The 18,497-nt window shown below is 50.1% G+C and overlaps 1 protein-coding gene across 2 annotated transcripts in view; it reads right to left on the bottom strand.

The window, feature by feature from the left end:
• Positions 1-782: 782 nt before the first annotated feature.
• The window catches only part of IQCA1 (IQ motif containing with AAA domain 1), a 292,671-nt gene continuing 274,956 nt past the window's right edge, over positions 783-18,497 (bottom strand). For both annotated transcript variants that reach the window (XM_063933216.1, XM_063933217.1), the window contains 2 exons: positions 2,372-2,607; positions 783-1,175 (listed from right to left, as the gene is read on the bottom strand). In XM_063933216.1, coding sequence (XP_063789286.1) covers positions 1,056-1,175; positions 2,372-2,607 — 356 coding nt within the window. In that variant the 3' untranslated portion in view covers positions 783-1,055. The remainder of the gene's footprint in view (positions 1,176-2,371; positions 2,608-18,497) is intronic.

The raw sequence follows: 18,497 nt of genomic DNA, 5'->3' as shown, positions 1-18,497 counted from the left end.
GGTATTCAATTGTTTGAAAAGTCAGTTGGGTGTCTGTTTTTGCCTATCTAATAGACAGGAAAAAACAGACACCCAACCGACTTTTCAAACAATTGAATATCCCCCAATATAGACAAGAAAATGCTTTTAAATGCGTTTCACATCTGCATTTTTTTTTACGTAAAATGCGTCTTATTCCATATCAGCCGTCGCAGCTGCATTAAATGCTAGGCTGTTTTTTTCAACTGAAGTACATGTTTCGTGAAACAAAATGGCTTCCCCAAATAAACACAGATGTACAGTAAAGTCCCACTTTCGTGAAAACAGAAGTTTTTGAATCATGGAAATGCTGTGCTGTATGCAAAGAGGAATTCAATGAATGCAGTCACATATTACTCGCCGTAGCCATTCCAAACACTGTAAGACCTGTGCGGGACTCACGCTTGGCTGCAGAGGAAAAATATATTTGTGACCGGACCTATCCTTTCAGATGTTTGATATTTTATGTAATTGCACCTCTATGTCCTAAATAACCAACCATGTAAGCACCTTGGTATGCAATAAGTATAGTTACTGATAGCGACAGTGCCCTTTCTGCCATTTATCATGACAAATATCTGCTGGAATGTGCACATACACAGTGTAACAGATGGCATGATAAGATAGCAGAATCTCTCTGTACATGTATAGCCTTATCTGTAATGGCCACAGACTGAACTGATCATGTATGTAATCTATCAGAGAGCACATAACTAGTGAGTGTGACTAGGACCTGGTGAGGAAGGACCTATAACACTACAGAGAACCAGCATTTCTATTTATTATCTCCAGGATGCTGAATATAATGTCACACAATGGCGCTTCTGGGCAAGTTGTGGCTGGTAGTCAGTGGCGCGGCACCGCGCTGTACTACCGGTAACTACACATACTGTAATCTGCAGGGTTCATTGTCTGATTGCAACCACATACAATAACATAGGTTTGGATGTATAATGCAGCACCCCTTTGGAACTGCGTCTCCCCACACTAACACAATACAACATTCATTCTTAGGTAACAGACAGCAAAACTAGACTCTATTTCTTCTTTCCTTTCTTCGCTCCTTTCTTCTTCCCTTTCTCCTTCCCAGTCTCCTCCTCTCCACCACTCATTGCTTTGCTCCTCTTCTTACCAAGCGGCGTCTTGGAGTACCAGGTCTGTTACCGGGCAAGAAGGGAATATACAATATATTGAAAGGTATTGTAAGCAACACATTATCTTATGATATGACTGGAGGTGACAAATGAAATATAGGTCCTTGGCCACAAGGGGGCGGGTGTATGAGCAGCAGGGACACGATTGTAGACATAAAGCAGAGGGATTTCAGAAAAACGTGACTGGTGTGAGAAGCTATGAGACGCACCTGCAGAATATAGAAGATCACAGCAGTCATCATAGGTGTGCGCAGACGCCGACATACGGGTGCCGCTCTGGACTTCCCCCCCCTCCGCCAGGTAACTGACTACGTCCTCCACCCCTTCCACTGGGACATAAGACTGCTCACCTGGGCCGCCCAGGTAAGCAGTCTATATCCAGGACAGGGGAGGTGAGTGTAGACTATAATGCTGCGGAGGGGGAGAAGTCCGGAGCGGCACCCGCATGTCGGCGTCTGCGCGCGCCTATGGCAGTCATTTGATGTTTCGTATTAAAGTTCTATTTATGTTCATGCTGGCCAGGGCCATCTTAACCTGTGGGCACATTGAGCAGCTGCTCAGGGCCCCACGATTCTGGGGGCCTTCGGGCATGGGCAGGTTGGGCCTGGGGGCATTTGATTGATGGATGGCTGGAGCTATCCACCAATAAGAGTACAGAATTCTCTATATGCCTCCAAGCCTGCAGCCAGACGGTGAATGGCTGTCAGTACACTGATTGGAGGATGGCTGGAGATAGCCACCAATCACAGTGCTGGCAGCCATTCACTGCATAGAACAGAAGCATGTAGAGAGATACTGGTTTTTACCACGAATGGGTGGGTAGTGGCCCTTGTGCACTGCTTTGCCCAGGGCCTACAATGCAGTTAAGACGGCCCTGATGCTGATTACACATCAGGTTCACTTTCTAATTTGGCCTCTTACGCGATTCACCTGTATGGCAATGGGGCTTGTTTGTCAGATTAATACCCACATGTGCTGGGCCCCAGAGAATTATGTCCCACACCATGTATGAAGGAACCTGTGGACCAGATGTAATGACTCCCGAGTTTCGGCAGGCGTGTCCGATGCTGGCCGAACTGGGACGTTTTTATTTTTAAAAAAAGGTCTGATTCGGCCAGCATCCTGCACGCCCGCTGAACTTGGGCGTCATTACACCTGGCCCTGTAAGTGTTAATATAATGGAGGTCCTAGAGTCTGACCTTGAAAGCCTCCTCCTCCTCTTTGTACACTGGCTCCTGCCTGGACAGTGAGCCTAGGAATTCTGAGGCTGCCAACGGTTTGCGAGGAAGCTGCCTTATCCTTCTATCGTTCAGTACCACGTCCACTGCCTGCACCATGTGGCCAGGGGTGAAGCCATCCGTAATCTTAGCCAGGGCGCTGAAGTTCAGGGCTGTAGCATTGTCTACTTGCTGGGCGATCAGTCTCTTCCACAGGACTGGCGAGAAAAGACACAAGACATGTAGAATATCATCAGACACATACTGGAGGTGACCGGATGGGTTAGACATAGATGTAGGTATTACATTTATTTCTCCAGTGACTGATCCTGACGTTTCAGACCTGCTTCTACCTCGCTTATTTACCGCTCTGTTATGACTTCTTATATATCTGTATTAGTTTGCAAATCATAGGCATAGATTGAGTAGTCTGTAACAGGGTTGGACTATCCCACAGGAGCACCTGGCAAATCCTGGTGGGCCCCACCACCTGACGGCAACAACCCCTGGACTAGGGGTCAGTAACTTGGTAGAGCAGGATCATGGTAGAACCTGTGTGCTTGGTTTGTTTTTATGGGATTTACACCAAGAATATCCCTCCAGCCAATCAAAATGTGTGGACCTGACACACTCCTGTCCCCTCCTTTTATATGAGGGCAGGGGCCTCGTTCTTTGCATGCCCTCTCTAATGTTTGGCCAAGTTATTCTGTTGTGTCTGGTCACACGCCCTTTGGTGTCTGGCCACACCCCTTAAGCTTGGGCCAATAGCAGTGCATCCCCGGGTGGGCCTTGCATGCCCCAGTCTGATATTGTCTGTAACCATGTTGTTACCATCGTGTCCATCAAGTAGAAGTCTGTAACTATTTGAAAAATATATTATTAATTATTATACTTTATTGATATGGTGCCACAAGGGGTCTGCAGCGTCGTACAAAGGCCCTCATTCATCTTCAGTTGCAGTTTTGCTATTTTAGTAAAAGTGCAACTGCTGCGTTCACATGCTGGGGGCCGCTCAGCACAGGGCAAGGCCATGCAGCATGCAAATACCTGGCAGCGATGGCGATCACAATGTCGCTGATTTGTAGAAGCCCCTTGCCCCCCGCAAACACCTCTAGCTGTCAATCAGGTAGAGGCGTTTGTATAACTGAGAGCTGGTCCTGCGCGTGCACACTACGGGGGCAGACGGGGAGATGTGATCGCATCTCAGTTCCATCTGATGCTGAATACCCCCCCAAAGTACACAAACAGGAACAGTATGAACATAACAAGAAAAAAGTGACAGAACATTGCAGGACACGGATAAGGTGTATAAACACTCTGCATTAGCAGTCATTATACCCAAATAGCAGCAGGGTGGCAGAACCCAAGGGATTGGTGCTGTTGCAAGCAGTGGGGAGGACAGGATGTTATAAGTGAGGGAAGGAAAAGCACATGAGGGAGGAGGGCCCTGCTCGTGAGAGCTTACAGTCTGTCATCTATAAAGTGTAGAGTGCTTTGTTCTTATATATTAAAGAGATGAAAAGAATTCACACGGAAGGGTTTGACCAAACACTAACATTTCTACATAGGTTTCTGCAGAGTAGCAAACTGAACCTCAAGATTATATATAGATTTACAAAATTATTAACAATCATTTATACAGTAAGTACAACTGTGAAAATCAGAAACTTCTGTGCGAAGACAGGTAGAACAGCTAGTATATATATATATATATATATATATATACTAGGTGATTCATCGCGGCCTACAGCCGCTCTTCACACCGTCATAAGGGGCTACGCCCCCCTTAACCCTTGCACGCCCTTGTGGCGTGCAGTATTTGTATTATATGGAGTATTACCTCCAATCATAATTGTGTGAGTGGTTAAACATTGCACGGACAAAGGGCGTGCAATGGTTAAGGGGTCGTAGCCCCTTGCAACGGCGTGCACAGCACATGCAGGGCCTGATGAATCACCTAGTAGGTGCTGTGGTTGGGGGAGTGGCGGGTGCAGGGGAGGCGCAGATGGGGGAGGGGGTCCGGGGGTGGCGCAGATGGTGGAGTAGGTCCGGGGTGGGGAAGGGGCGGTTGCGGTGGGGCTGGTGCAGTGGTGGCGCGGGTGGGGGAGACGCAGGTGTGTGGGTGCCGCGGGTGGCGGTCCGGAGCCACCGCGGGTGGGGGAGGAGCGGTTGCGGGAGTGTCGCGGGTGGGGGAGGGGCGGGTGCGGTGGTGCCATGGGTGGGGAAGGGGCGGGTGCGGGGGTACTGCGGGTGGGGGAGGGGGTCCAGAGCCACCGCGGGTGGTGTAGGGGTGTGTGTGGGGGTGCCGCAGATGGAGCCAGGAGGTACTGCGTGTGGGGGAGGGGCGGGTAATGCTTCCCCTGCTTCTCCTCCTGGAACAGCTAAGCTGCTGTCCTCCCTTTGGAAGTGTCTCTCCCGGCGACTCGCACAGCAGCCAGTCCAGGGCCGGCGCTTCCACTAGGCAGCTTTAGGCAGCTGCCTATGAGCGCAGGGAACTCAGGGGGCGGCACGCTGAGGCTGCCAGGAGCCCTTGTCATTTTGGTGGTTAGCCCCCCTCCCTGTAGCCCCCATGCAATACAGCAGCAGGACACCCGGCGGCATGGACACACTACTAGTAGCAGCGCTGCGGGTAGTCCTGCAACGCTGCTAAATCGAGTGACAGGCAGCTGATGCTTTTTGGCCATTCCAGGCCACTATACCCTACCCAGTGTCCCGGGATCCACCACTGATTTTCTTTAAGTCGCCACCTCTCTGCAGAAGCTATGCAGTGGGAGCAGAGAGGTGGTTTCCCCCTCGGCCGGTCCCGTCACCGTGTCCCTTTTCTGCCGGCCGGAGCCGCCTCCATAGACTGCTGCTTTGTGCTGTGTGTTTTTTTTAAGGGGGCGTGGCCACATAATCCGTGATTAGGCCACGCCCCCGACTTTGGCAGTTCTCCCCGCGGTCTGTCTGTGGCTCTGCCTGGCCTGCCTGCTCTTTGGGAGACTGGCTCCTGTGATCAGAGCTGGAGGTAACTACTGTGGTAGTGGGTGTGTGCCTCCAATATGAGTGTGTCCCAGAGTGTCAGTGTGTGTCTCAGTATGAGTGTGTGTGTGTCTGTTTGTGTGTCTCAGTATCAGTGTGTTTCTCAGTATGAGTGTCAGTGTGTGTCATACATGCCGACATTCTGGCTGCTCTCTGCGGGAGAGAGCAGCCAGGTCGGCTCAGCAGGGGGGCAGGGGAGGGCTGTGACGTGGGGAGGAGGTGGACCGGAGGCGGGACGGGGGTGGAGCAGGGGCGGGATGGGGCGGAGTTACCGTGACATGTCCGTTAAGCCACGCCCCCGATCTGTAATGCCGCGATCCCCGTCATCAACTGCCCGGACCGCCCACTTTACACACTAAGTGGGCGGACGAGCAGGGGGACCCCTGATTCCGGGAGACTTGCCTGCTCTTCCAGGGGGGCCGGGAGGGTCACACGATTTTCGGGAGCCTCCCGGCCATTCCGGGAGAGTAGGCAAGTATGGTGTGTGTTTGTGTGTGTCTCAGTATAAGTGTGTGTGTGTGTGTCTCAGTATCAGTGTGTTTCTCAGTATGAGTGTCAGTGTGTGTTTGTGTGTGTCTCAGTATAAGTGTGTGTGTGTGTGTGTGTGTGTGTGTCTGTTTGTGTTTCTCAGTATCAGTGTGTTTCTCAGTATGAGTGTCAGTGTGTGTTTGTGTGTGTCTCAGTATAAGTGTGTGTGTGTGTGTCTCAGTATCCGTGTGTGTGTGTGTGTGTGTGTGTGTCTCAGTATCAGTGTGTGTGTGCCTCTGCCTCAGTATGAGTGAGTGTGTGTGTGTGTCTCCGTATCAGTGTGTGTGTTTCAGTATGGGTGTGTGTGCCTCTGCCTCAGTATGAGTATCAGTGTGTGTGTTTGTGTGTATCTCAGTATGAATGTCAGTGTGTGTGTATCAGTATCAGTGTGTGTGTCTCAGTATAAGTGTCAGTGTGTGTGTTTGTGTGTGTGCCTCTGCCTCAGTATAAGTGTCAGTGTGTGTGTTTGTGTGTGTCTCAGTATGAGTGTCAGTGTGCGTGTTTGTGTGTATCTCAGTATGAGTGTCAGAGTGTGTCTCAGTATCAGTGTGTGTGTCTCAGTATCAGTGTGTGTGTGCCTCTGCCTCAGTGTGAGTGTCAGTGTGTGTGTCTCAGTATCAGTGTGTGTGCCTCTGCCTCAGTATGCGTGTCAGTGTTTGTTTGTCTCAGTATCAGTGTGTGTGTGTCTCAGTATGAGTGTCAGAGTGTGTGTGTGTCTCAGTATGAGTGTGTGTGTCTGCCTCAGTATTTGTGTCAGTGTGTGTGTGCATCTGCCTCAGTATGAGTGTCAGTGTGTGTGTCTCAGTATCAGTGTGTGTGCCTCTGCCTCAGTATGCGTGTCAGTGTTTGTTTGTCTCAGTATCAGTGTGTGTGTGTCTCAGTATGAGTGTCAGAGTGTGTGTGTGTCTCAGTATGAGTGTGTGTCTGCCTCAGTATTTGTGTCAGTGTGTGTGTGCATCTGCCTCAGTATGAGTGTCAGTGTGTGTGTCTCAGTATGAGTGTGTGTGTGCCTCTGCCTCAGTATGTGTGCCTCTGCCTCAGTATGAGTGTGTGCCTCTGCCTCAGTATGAGTGTGTGTGTGTGCCTCTGCTTCAGTATGTGTGTGTGTGTGTGTGTGTGTGTGTGCCTCAGTATGAGTGTGTGCCTCTGCCTCATTATGAGTGTGTGTGTGTGTGTGTGTGTGTATGTGTGTGCCTTTGCCTCAGTATGAGTGTGTGTGTGTGTGTGTGTGTGTGTGTGTGTGTGTGTATGTGTGTGCCTTTGCCTCAGTATGAGTGTCATTGTGAGTGTATGTGTGCGTCTGCCTCAATGTGTTTTTTTTACCCTGCGGAGGCCAAAGTGTTTTTTTTTTCCCCTGAAAGGGGCAAATGTCATTGGTGGCCAATGTCTTCTTTTTTTTGGGGGGGGGGGGAAGGGGGGGGGGGGGGCTGGAATGGAGATTGAAGTTTTGCCTAGGGTGCCAAGAAACCTTGCACCGGCCCTGAGCCAGTCACTATTGTTAGCGCCGGTGTCCCAACGCGACGCATTACAGGGAAGAAGATGCACTCAATAAACTACAGCTCCCAGTAGCCCTTAGCGCCGGAATGCTCCAGCGCTAAGGACTGCTGGGAGCTGTAGTTTATTTAGTGCTTCTACTTCCCTGTAATTCGGCGCGTTGGGACACCGGCGCTAACAATAGTGACTGGCTGGCAGAACTGACTGACTCGCTGAATCAATGTAAAAGGTGAGAGTGCTGTGCATTGTCAGTGACACTGCACACCCACTGCACTGCACAGCACTGTCACCTTTTACATTGATTCAGCGTCCAGACATTACCCTCCGCGATATCACCCACTCTATCCGTTACATTAGCCATCTTGGGGCTTCCAGGCTGGCAGCCCAGGTGTTGTGTTGCAGAGTCAGGGCCTCTGGGGATCTGGGCGTGGCTGTGGTGGGGAGGCACTTCTGTGACATCACGCGCAGATGAGGCTCCGGGGCTCAGAGAGTATGAGGCGCAGGGAGGGCTCTGAAAGCTGTGCAGCTTTTGTTCCACCTGCGCAGCGGGTAGGGAGTGGGGATTGTTGATGCCAGAGGGGGCAGGCGGACTGGCAACAGGACATAGGCCCTCATTCCGACCTGATCGCTAGCAGGCTACTTTTAGCACTGCTGCGATCAGGTAGTCGCCTCCTACAGGGGAGGGGGGAATCGCTGTGCAGGGCTGCAAACGCTTGTGCAGAGACTTACTCACCTGCTGCGATCATCCAGGACGGAGCTGGCGTCAGGATCCCTCTCTGGAAACGGCTGGGAACGCCTGCGTTCGGACGGACACTCCCTGAAAACGGACAGTTGACGCCTCCAGCCGGCCTCTTCCTGTCAATCTTCTTGCGTTCGCCGCTGCGAACGCTTTCTTCGTTATTCTCGTCGCTGCCCAGCAGTTCTGACCCGTTCGCACGGCTGTGAATAAGTGCAGCGTGCGAACAGGTCGGAATGACCCCCATAGGACACTGCAGTAAAAGGATTTTCCCCCCCCCCCCTATCTACAGTGCAGAGACTTGCTGGAGATGCAGTGGCATACCCTCCAGCTGCACCTTTCTGGCAGGTACAGTACCTTTTTTATGATCTGTACCGATTTTTGGCTCTCCAATCTCCCATTGAAAGTATACAAAAGGGGCGTGGCCACGCCCCCTTTTCGAATTTGTAGCGATTTTTATGTGTAAATTGTTGGAGGGTATGTTGCTGCAGATGCAGTGGGCCTATTTTGGGGTGTGGACCTGGAGCTGCAGCTCCATCAGCCCCATTGTTAATCCTGCTCTGGGAACACACAGCAGCCAAAGGGCAGAGCCTCCTATTGGATGTCACCTGTGTGGGAGGGCGATTCTCGCCCAGTTAGCTGTGGACTGGCTGTCATAGACCTGCTGCTAACCCAATGAGAGCTCCTAGCCACGCCCAGCGTTATACACACAGTCACAGAGTAACAGATCTGGGCTATTATATAGGAGATATATATATAGAGAGAGAGAGAGAGAGTGAGTGGTAAAAGTGGGCCGGTATGCAGCGGTATGGCATACCGGCACTTCGTTTCCACTGATCAGGAAGTGTGGTTTTTTATTGAATAAAAAAAAAAAAAGTGCAGCAGGTGGCGGGGGAAGTGGCCAGCCTGCTGCACTTACAGGATGCTGCTCCCATCCCTGTCGGAGCCCCGCCGGGCGCCCACGTGGGGTGCGCTCGGTTCCTGCTCCTGCCACCACTGGAGCCACGCAGTGCGACCACTGGTAGACTTTAATATTAAATCAAAATCCCCAATACGTCCCTCTCCCACCCTGCACCACCTCTCACCCTGCGTCCTCACCCACCCTGCACAGCCCCCTCTCACCCTGCATCCTCTCCCACCCTGCACACCCCCCTCTCACCCTGTGTCCTCTCCCACCCTGTACACCCCTCTCTCACGCTGCGTCCTCTCCCACCCTGCACACCCCTTTCTAACACTGCGTCCTCTCACCCTGCGTCCTCTCCCACCCCGTACACCCCTCTCTAACGCTGCATCCTCTCCCACCATGCATCCCCTCTCTCACCTGGTAACCATCTCCCATCCTGTATCCCCCCTCTTCCTCTGTCCCTCTGCCCAATATATCCTCCTCCCAACCTGCATCCCCTCTCTCACCTGGTGCCCCCCTCCCACCTTGCAACCCTCTCCCATCCAGTGTCCCAATCCCCAATATGTCCCTCTCCCAACCTGCGTCCTTTCCCACCCAGTGTCCCCCCCCTTCCTCTGTCCCTCTCCCCATTATGTTCCCTTCCCACCCTGCATCCCCCCTCTCACCCAATGCTCCCGTACCCCTCAGTCCTTCCTGCACCATGTGTCCTCCCTCTCATTCAGTGCCTCTTAAGGACATGCCCTTTGTGATTGGTCACGCCTCTTTTTCTGTGCGCAACAGTACACCCTCGAGTGGACACTATACCTCTTTAAATTTTCCATACCCCCACTTCAAAAATTCCCTGTATGTGTGTATATATATATATATATATATATATATATATACACTGCTCAAAAAAATAAAGGGAACACTAAAATAACACATCCTAGATCTGAATGAATGCAATATTCTTATTAAATACTTTGTTCTTTACATAGTTGAATGTGCTGACAACAAAATCACACAAAAATTATCAATGGAAATCAAATTTATTAACCCATGGAGGTCTGGATTTGGAGTCACACTCAAAATTAAAGTGGAAAAACACACTACAGGCTGATCCAACTTTGATGTAATGTCCTTAAAACAAGGCAAAATGAGGCTCAGTAGTGTGTGTGGCCTCCACGTGCCTGTATGACCTCCCTACAACCCCTGGGCATGCTCCTGATGAGGTGGCGGATGGTCTCCTGAGGGCAGAGCCGGCCATAGGCATAGGCAAACTAGGAAATTGCCTAGGGCATTTGATATGCCTAGGGGCATCAGCAGCTTCTGCTGATTAAAATGATATGCAACATGCCTATATTCTGTGTGTAGCATTTCTTATGCAGATACAGCCACAGTCTCACACAATATATAGGCATGCTGCATATCATTTTAATCAGCAGAATCTGCTTGTGCATCCTAGCCACATAGCAATGCAAATAAGATGCATTTTCATAAAAAAAGGTGCCCGACGTTAGCATTGAAGCAAGATTTATGAGGACACATCTGTATCCAAGCAGAGGCAGAGGTCACTATGTTAGTGGCAGTGTGAGTGCTGTGTGCATGTGAGTGGGTTGGTTGTGCAGTAGTGTTCGGAATATGTGTAAGGAGCATTATGTGTGTCATGTAAAAATGCATTAATAATGTGCAACATATGTGTAAGGGGCACTATGTGTGTCATTATGTGTATAAGGGCATTAATGTGCGCCATATGTGTAACAGGGTACTACTGTATGTGTGTCATTATGTGTATAGGGGCACTAATAATGTGCAGCAAATGTGTAGAGGGCACTACGTGTGTCATTATGTGTATAAGGGCATTAATAATGTGCGGCATATGTGTAACAGGGTACTACTGTATGTTTGTCATTATGTGTATAGGGGCACTAATAATGTGCAGCAAATATGTAGGGAGCACTATGTGTGTCATTATGTGTATAAGGGCATTAATAATGTGCAAGGGACATTATGTGTAAAAGGGCATTAATAAAGGTTATCATAATGTGTAAGGCGCATTATGTTTATAAGGGCATTAATAATGTGTAAGGGGCATTACTGTGTGGAATTACGTGTATAAATGCATTACTAATGTGTGGCATTATGTGTATAAGGTGCTCTACTATGTGGCGTTGCGTATAAAAAGGGCACTACTGTGTCGTCTAATATGAATAAAGAGCAATAGGGTGTGATGTATTGTGAATAAGGAGCAATTCAGTGTGATGTAATGTGAATAAGGGGCTCTACTGTGAGGAGTAATGTTTATAAGGTAAAGTAATACTAATGTGGGATGTAATATTAATTATGGACACTATCGCATGATCAAATGTGAATAAAGTTGCAGTAGTGTGTGGTGTAATTGGAATTGGGGTTACTATTGTGTGGCCATGCCCCTTGCCAGCAAAAACACATCCCTTTTTGGGCTGTGCGCCAAATATGAGAACTGTTCCTATTTAAAATAATAAGATTTTACTTACCGATAAATCTATTTCTCGTAGTCCGTAGTGGATGCTGGGGACTCCGTCAGGACCATGGGGATTAGCGGCTCCGCAGGAGACAGGGCACAAAAATAAAGCTTTAGGATCAGGTGGTGTGCACTGGCTCCTCCCCCTATGACCCTCCTCCAAGCCTCAGTTAGGATACTGTGCCCGGACGAGCGTACACAATAAGGAAGGATTTTGAATCCCGGGTAAGACTCATACCAGCCACACCAATCACACCGTACAACTTGTGATCTGAACCCAGTTAACAGCATGACAAACGTAGGAGCCTCTGAACAGACGGCTCACAACAATAACAACCCGATTTTTTTTTTTTTTTTGTAACAATAACTATGTACAAGTATTGCAGACAATCCGCACTTGGGATGGGCGCCCAGCATCCACTACGGACTACGAGAAATAGATTTATCGGTAAGTAAAATCTTATTTTCTCTGACGTCCTAGTGGATGCTGGGGACTCCGTCAGGACCATGGGGATTATACCAAAGCTCCCAAACGGGCGGGAGAGTGCGGATGACTCTGCAGCACCGAATGAGAGAACTCCAGGTCCTCTTTAGCCAGGGTATCAAATTTGTAGAATTTTACAAACGTGTTCTCCCCCGACCACGTAGCTGCTCGGCAGAGTTGTAATGCCGAGACCCCTCGGGCAGCCGCCCAGGATGAGCCCACCTTCCTTGTGGAATGAGCCTTGACAGATTTAGGCTGTGGCAGGCCTGCCACAGAATGTGCAAGTTGAAATGTGCTACAAATCCAACGAGCAATCGTCTGCTTAGAAGCAAGAGCACCCAGTTTGTTGGGTGCATACAGGATAACAGCAAGTCAGTTTTCCTGACTCCAGCCATCCTGGAAACCTATATTTTCAGGGCCCTGACAACATCTAGCAACTTGGAGTCCTCCAAGTCCCTAGTAGCCGCAGGTACCACAATAAGCTGGTTCAGGTGAAACGCTGACACCACCTTAGGAAGAAACTGGGGACGAGTCCGCAGCTCTGCCCTGTCCGAATGGACAATCAGATATGGCTTTTGTGAGACAAAGCCGCCAATTCTGACACTCGCCTGGCCGAGGCCAGGGCCAACAGCATGGTCACTTTTCATGTGAGATATTTCAAATCCACAGATTTGAGCGGTTTAAAATGTGATTTGAGGAATCCCAGAACTACGTTGAGATCCCACAGTGCCACTGGAGGCACAAAAAGGGGGTTGTATATGCAATACTCCCTTGACAAACTTCTGGACTTCAAACTGAAGCCAATTCTTTCTGGAAGAAAATTGACAGGGCCGAAATTTGAACCTTAATGGACCCCAATTTGAGGCCCATAGACACTCCTGTTTGCAGGAAATGCAGGAATCGACCGAGTTGAAATTTCTTCGTGGGGCCTTCCTGGCCTCACACCACGCAACATATTTTCGCCACATGTGGTGATAATGTTGTGCGGTCACCTCCTTCCTGGCTTTGACCAGGGTAGGAATGACCTCTTCCGGAATGCCTTTTTCCCTTAGGATCTGGCGTTCCACCGCCATGCCGTCAAACGCAGCCGCGGTAAGTCTTGGAACAGACCTGGTACTTGCTGAAGCAAGTCCCTTCTTAGCGGCAGAGGCCATGAGTCCTCTGTGAGCATTTCTTGAAGTTCCGGGTGCCACGTCCTTCTTGGCCAATCCGGAGCCACGAGTATAGTTCTTACTCCTCTACGTCTTATAATTCTCAGTACCTTGGGTATGAGAAGCAGAGGAGGGAACACATACACCGACTGGTACACCCACGGTGTTACCAGAACGTCCACAGCTATTGCTTGAGGGTCTCTTGACCTGGCGCAATACCTGTCCAGTTTTTTGTTCAGGCGGGACGCCATCATATCCACCTTTGGTCTTTCCCAACGGTTCACAATCATGTGGAATACTTCCCGATGAAGTCCCCACTCTCCCGGGTGGAGGTCGTGCCTGCTGAGGAAGTCTGCTTCCCAGTTGTCCACTCCCGGAATGAACACTGCTGACAGTGCTATCACATGATTTTTCGCCCAGCGAAGAATCCTTGCAGTTTCTGCCATTGCCCTCCTGCTTCTTGTGCCGCCCTGTCTGTTTACGTGGGCGACTGCCGTGATGTTGTCCCACTGGATCAATACCGGCTGACCTTGAAGCAGAGGTCTTGCTAAGCTTAGAACATTGTAAATTGCCCTTAGCTCCAGTATATTTATGTGGAGAGAAGTCTCCAGACTTGATCACACTCCTTGGAAATTTTTTCCCTGTGTGACTGCTCCCCAGCCACTCAGGCTGGCATCCGTGGTCACCAGGACCCAGTCCTGAATGCCGAATCTGCGGCCTTTTAGTAGATGAGCACTCTGCAGCCACCGCAGAAGAAACCCCCTTGTCCTTGGAGACAGGGTTATCCGCTGATGCATCTGAAGATGCGATCCGGACCATTTTTCCAGCAGATCCCACTGAAAAGTTCTTGCGTGAAATCTGCCAAATGGAATCGCTTCGTAAGAAGCCACCATTTTTCCCAGGACCCTTGTGCAATGATGCACTGACACTTTTCCTGGTTTTAGGAGGCTCCTGACTAGCTCGGATAACTCCCTGGCTTTCTTCTCCGGGAGAAACACCTTTTTCTGGACTGTGTCCAGAATCATCCCTAGGAACAGCAGACGTGTCGTCGGAAACAGCTGCGGTTTTGGAATATTTAGAATCCACCCGTGCTGTCGTAGAACTACTTGAGATAGTGCTACTCCGACCTCCAACTGTTCTCTGGACCTTGCCCTTATCAGGAGATCGTCCATTTTCTTTGAAGAAGAATCATCATTTCGGCCATTACCTTGGTAAGGACCCGGGGTGCCGTGGACAATCCAACCGGCAGCGTCTGAAACTGATAGTGACAGTTCTGTACCACGAACCTGAGGTACCCTTGGTGAGAAGGGCAAATTGGGACATGGAGGTAAGCATCCCTGATGTCCCGGGACACCATATAGTCCCCTTCTTCCTGGTTCGCTATCACTGCTCTGAGTGACTCCATCTTGATTTGAACCTTTGTATGTAAGTGTTCAAATATTTCAGATTTAGAATAGGTCTCACCGAGCCGTCTGGCTTCAGTACCACAATATAGTGTGGAATAATACCCCTTTCCTTGTTGTAGGAGGGGTACTTTGATTATCACCTGCTGGGAATACAGCTTGTGAATTGTTTCCACTACTGCCTCCCTGTCGGAGGGAGACGTTGGTAAAGCAGACTTCAGGAACCTGCGAGGGGGAGACGTCTCGAATTTCCAATCTGTACCCCTGGGATACTACTTGTAGGATCCAGGGGTCCACTTGCGAGTGAGCCCACTGCGTGCTGAAACTCTTGAGACGACCCCCCCACCGCACCTGAGTCCGCTTGTACGGCCCCAGCGTCATGCTGAGGACTTGGCAGAAGCGGTGGAGGGCTTCTGTTCCTGGGAATGGGCTGCCTGCTGCAGTCTTCTTCCCTTTCCTCTATCCCATGGCAGATATGACTGGCCTTTTGCCCGCTTGCCCTTATGGGGACGAAAGGACTGAGGCTGAAAAGACGTTGTCTTTTTCTCCTTTATACGGCAATACTTCCATGTGCCGTTTGGAATCTGCATCACCTGACCACTGTCGTGTCCATAAACAACTTCTGGCAGATATGGACATCGCACTTACTCTTGATGCCAGAGTGCAAATATCCCTCTGTGCATCTCGCATATATAGAAATGCATCCTTTAAATGCTCTATAGTCAATAAAATACTGTCCCTGTCAAGGGTATCAATATTTTCAGTCAGGGAATCCGACCAAGCCACCCCAGCGCTGCACATCCAGGCTGAGGCGATCGCTGGTCGCAGTATAACACCAGTATGTGTGTATATACTTTTTAGGATATTTTCCAGCCTCCTATCAGCTGGCTCCTTGAGGGCGGCCCTATCTGGAGACGGTACCGCCACTTGTTTTGATAAGCGTGTGAGCGCCTTATCCACCCTAAGGGGTGTTTCCCAACGCGCCTAACTTCTGTCGGGAAAGGGTATACCGCCAATAATTTTCTATCGGGGGAAACCCACGCATCATCACACACTTCATTTAATTTATCTGATTCAGGAAAAACTACAGGTAGTTTTTTCACACTCCACATAATACCCTTTTTTGTGGTACTTGTAGTATCAGAAATATGTAACACCTCCTTCATTGCCCTTAACAAGTAACGTGTGGCCCTAAAGGAAAATACGTTTGTTTCTTCACCGTCGACACTGGAGTCAGTGTCCGTGTCTGTGTCTGTGTCGACCGACTGAGGTAAAAGGACGTTTTAACGCCCCTGACGGTGTTTGAGACGCCTGGACAGGTACTAATTGGTTTGCCGGCCGTCTCATGTCGTCAACCGACCTTGCAGCATGTTGACATTATCACGTAATTCCTTAAATAAGCCATCCATTCCGGTGTCGACTCCCTAGAGAGTGACATCACCATTACAGGCAATTGCTCCGCCTCCTCACCAACATCGTCCTCATACATGTCGACACACACGTACCGACACACAGCACACACACAGGGAATGCTCTGATAGAGGACAGGACCCCACTAGCCCTTTGGAGAGACAGAGGGAGAGTTTGCCAGCACACACCAAAACGCTATAATTATACAGGGACAACCTTTATATAAGTGTTTTTCCCTTATAGCATCTTAATATATATAATCATATCGCCAAATAAGTGCCCCCCCTCTCTGTTTTAACCCTGTTTCTGTAGTGCAGTGCAGGGGAGAGCCTGGGAGCCTTCCCACCAGCATTTCTGTGAGGGAAAATGGCGCTGTGTGCTGAGGAGAATAGGCCCCGCCCCCTTTTCGGCGGGCTTCTTCTCCCGTTTTTCTGAGACCTGGCAGGGGTTAAATACATCCATATAGCCCCAGGGGCTATATGTGATGTATTTTTTAGCCAGAACAAGGTATTCTCATTGCTGCCCAGGGCGCCCCCTGCAGCGCCCTGCACCCTCCGTGACCGCTGGTGTGAAGTGTGTGACAACAATGGCGCACAGCTGCAGTGCTGTGCGCTACCTCATGAAGTCTGAAAAGTCTTCTGCCGCCGGTTTCTGGACCTCTTCACTTTTCGGCATCTGCAAGGGGGTCGGCGGCGCGGCTCCGGGACCGGACTCCATGGCTGGGCCTGTGTTCGATCCCTCTGGAGCTAATGGTGTCCAGTAGCCTAAGAAGCCAATCCATCCTGCACGCAGGTGAGTTCACTTCTTCTCCCCGAAGTCCCTCGTTGCAGTGAGCCTGTTGCCAGCAGGACTCACTGTAAAATAAAAAACCTAAAAACTTTTTCTAAGCAGCTCTTTAGGAGAGCCACCTAGATTGCACCCTGCTCGGACGGGCACAAAAACCTAACTGAGGCTTGGAGGAGGGTCATAGGGGGAGGAGCCAGTGCACACCACCTGATCCTAAAGCTTTATTTTTGTGCCCTGTCTCCTGCGGAGCCGCTAATCCCCATGGTCCTGACGGAGTCCCCAGCATCCACTAGGACGTCAGAGAAATAGAGGGTACAAACACCAAAAAAAGGACTGCTATGAGTGAGGGGTGATGGTGCTGGGAAAGAGGTGCAAGGTCAGAGGCGGAACCAGCGGTGGTGCTAGGGGGCACCAGCCAAAATCTTGCCTAGGGCATCATATTGGTTAGGGACGGCTCTGCCTGAGGGATCTCCTCCCAGACCTGGACTAAAGCATCCGCCAACTCCTGGACAGTCTGTGGTGCAACGTGGCGTTGATGGAGCGAGACATGATGTCCCAGATGTGCTCAATTGGATTCAGGTCTGGGGAACGGGCGGGCCAGTCCATAGCATCAATGCCTTCGTCTTGCAGGAACTGCTGACACACTCCAGCCACATGAGGTCTAGCATTGTCTTGCATTAGGAGGAACCCAGGGCCAACCGCACCAGCATATGGTCTCACAAGGGGTCTGAGGATCTCATCTCGGTACCTAATGGCAGTCAGGCTACCTCTGGCGAGCACATGGAGGGCTGTGCGGCCCCCCAAAGAAATGCCACCCCACACCATTACTGACCTACTGCCAAACCGGTCATGCTGGAGGATGTTGCAGGCAGCAGAACGTTCTCCTTGGCGTCTCCAGACTCTGTCACATGTGCTCAGTGAGAACCTGCTTTCATCTGTGACGAGCAAAGGGCGCCAGTGGCGAATTTGCCAATCTTGGTGTTCTCTGGCAAATGCCAAACGTCCTGCACGGTGTTGGGCTGTAAACACAACCCCCACCTGAGGACGTCGGGCCCTCATACCACCCTCATGGAGTCTGTTTCTGATCGTTTGAGTAGACACATGCACATTTGTGGCTTGCTGGAGGTTATTTTGCAGGGCTCTGGCAGTGCTCCTCCTGTTCCTCCTTGCACAAAGGCGGAGGTAGCGGTCCTGCTGCTGGGTTGTTGCCCTCCTACGGCCTCCTCCACGTCTCCTGATGTACTGGCCTGTCTCCTGGTAGCGCCTCCATGCTCTGGACACTACGCTGACAGACACAGCAAACCTTCTTGCCACAGCTCGCATTGATGTGCCATCCTGGATGAGCTGCACTACCTGAGCCACTTGTGTGGGTTGTAGACTCCGTCTCATGCTACCACTAGAGTGAAAGCACCGTCAGCTTTCAAAAGTGACCAAAACATCAGCCAGAAAGCATAGGAGCTGAGAAGTGGTCTGTGGTCACCACCTGCAGAACAACTCCTTTATTGGGGGTGTCTTGCTAATTGCCTATAATTTCCACCTGTTGTCTATTCCATTTGCACAACAGCATGTGAAATTGATTGTCAATCAGTGTTGCTTCCTAAGTGGACAGTTTGATTTCACAGAAGTGTGATTGACTTGGAGTTACATTGTATTGTTTAAGTGTTCCCTTTATTTTTTTGAGCAGTGTATATATATATATATATATATAT

The sequence above is a fragment of the Pseudophryne corroboree genome, chromosome 7, assembly GCF_028390025.1.
Source record: "Pseudophryne corroboree isolate aPseCor3 chromosome 7, aPseCor3.hap2, whole genome shotgun sequence".
NCBI classification, from domain to species: Eukaryota; Metazoa; Chordata; class Amphibia; order Anura; family Myobatrachidae; genus Pseudophryne; species Pseudophryne corroboree.
This window is presented reverse-complemented; position numbering and strand designations above follow the sequence as displayed.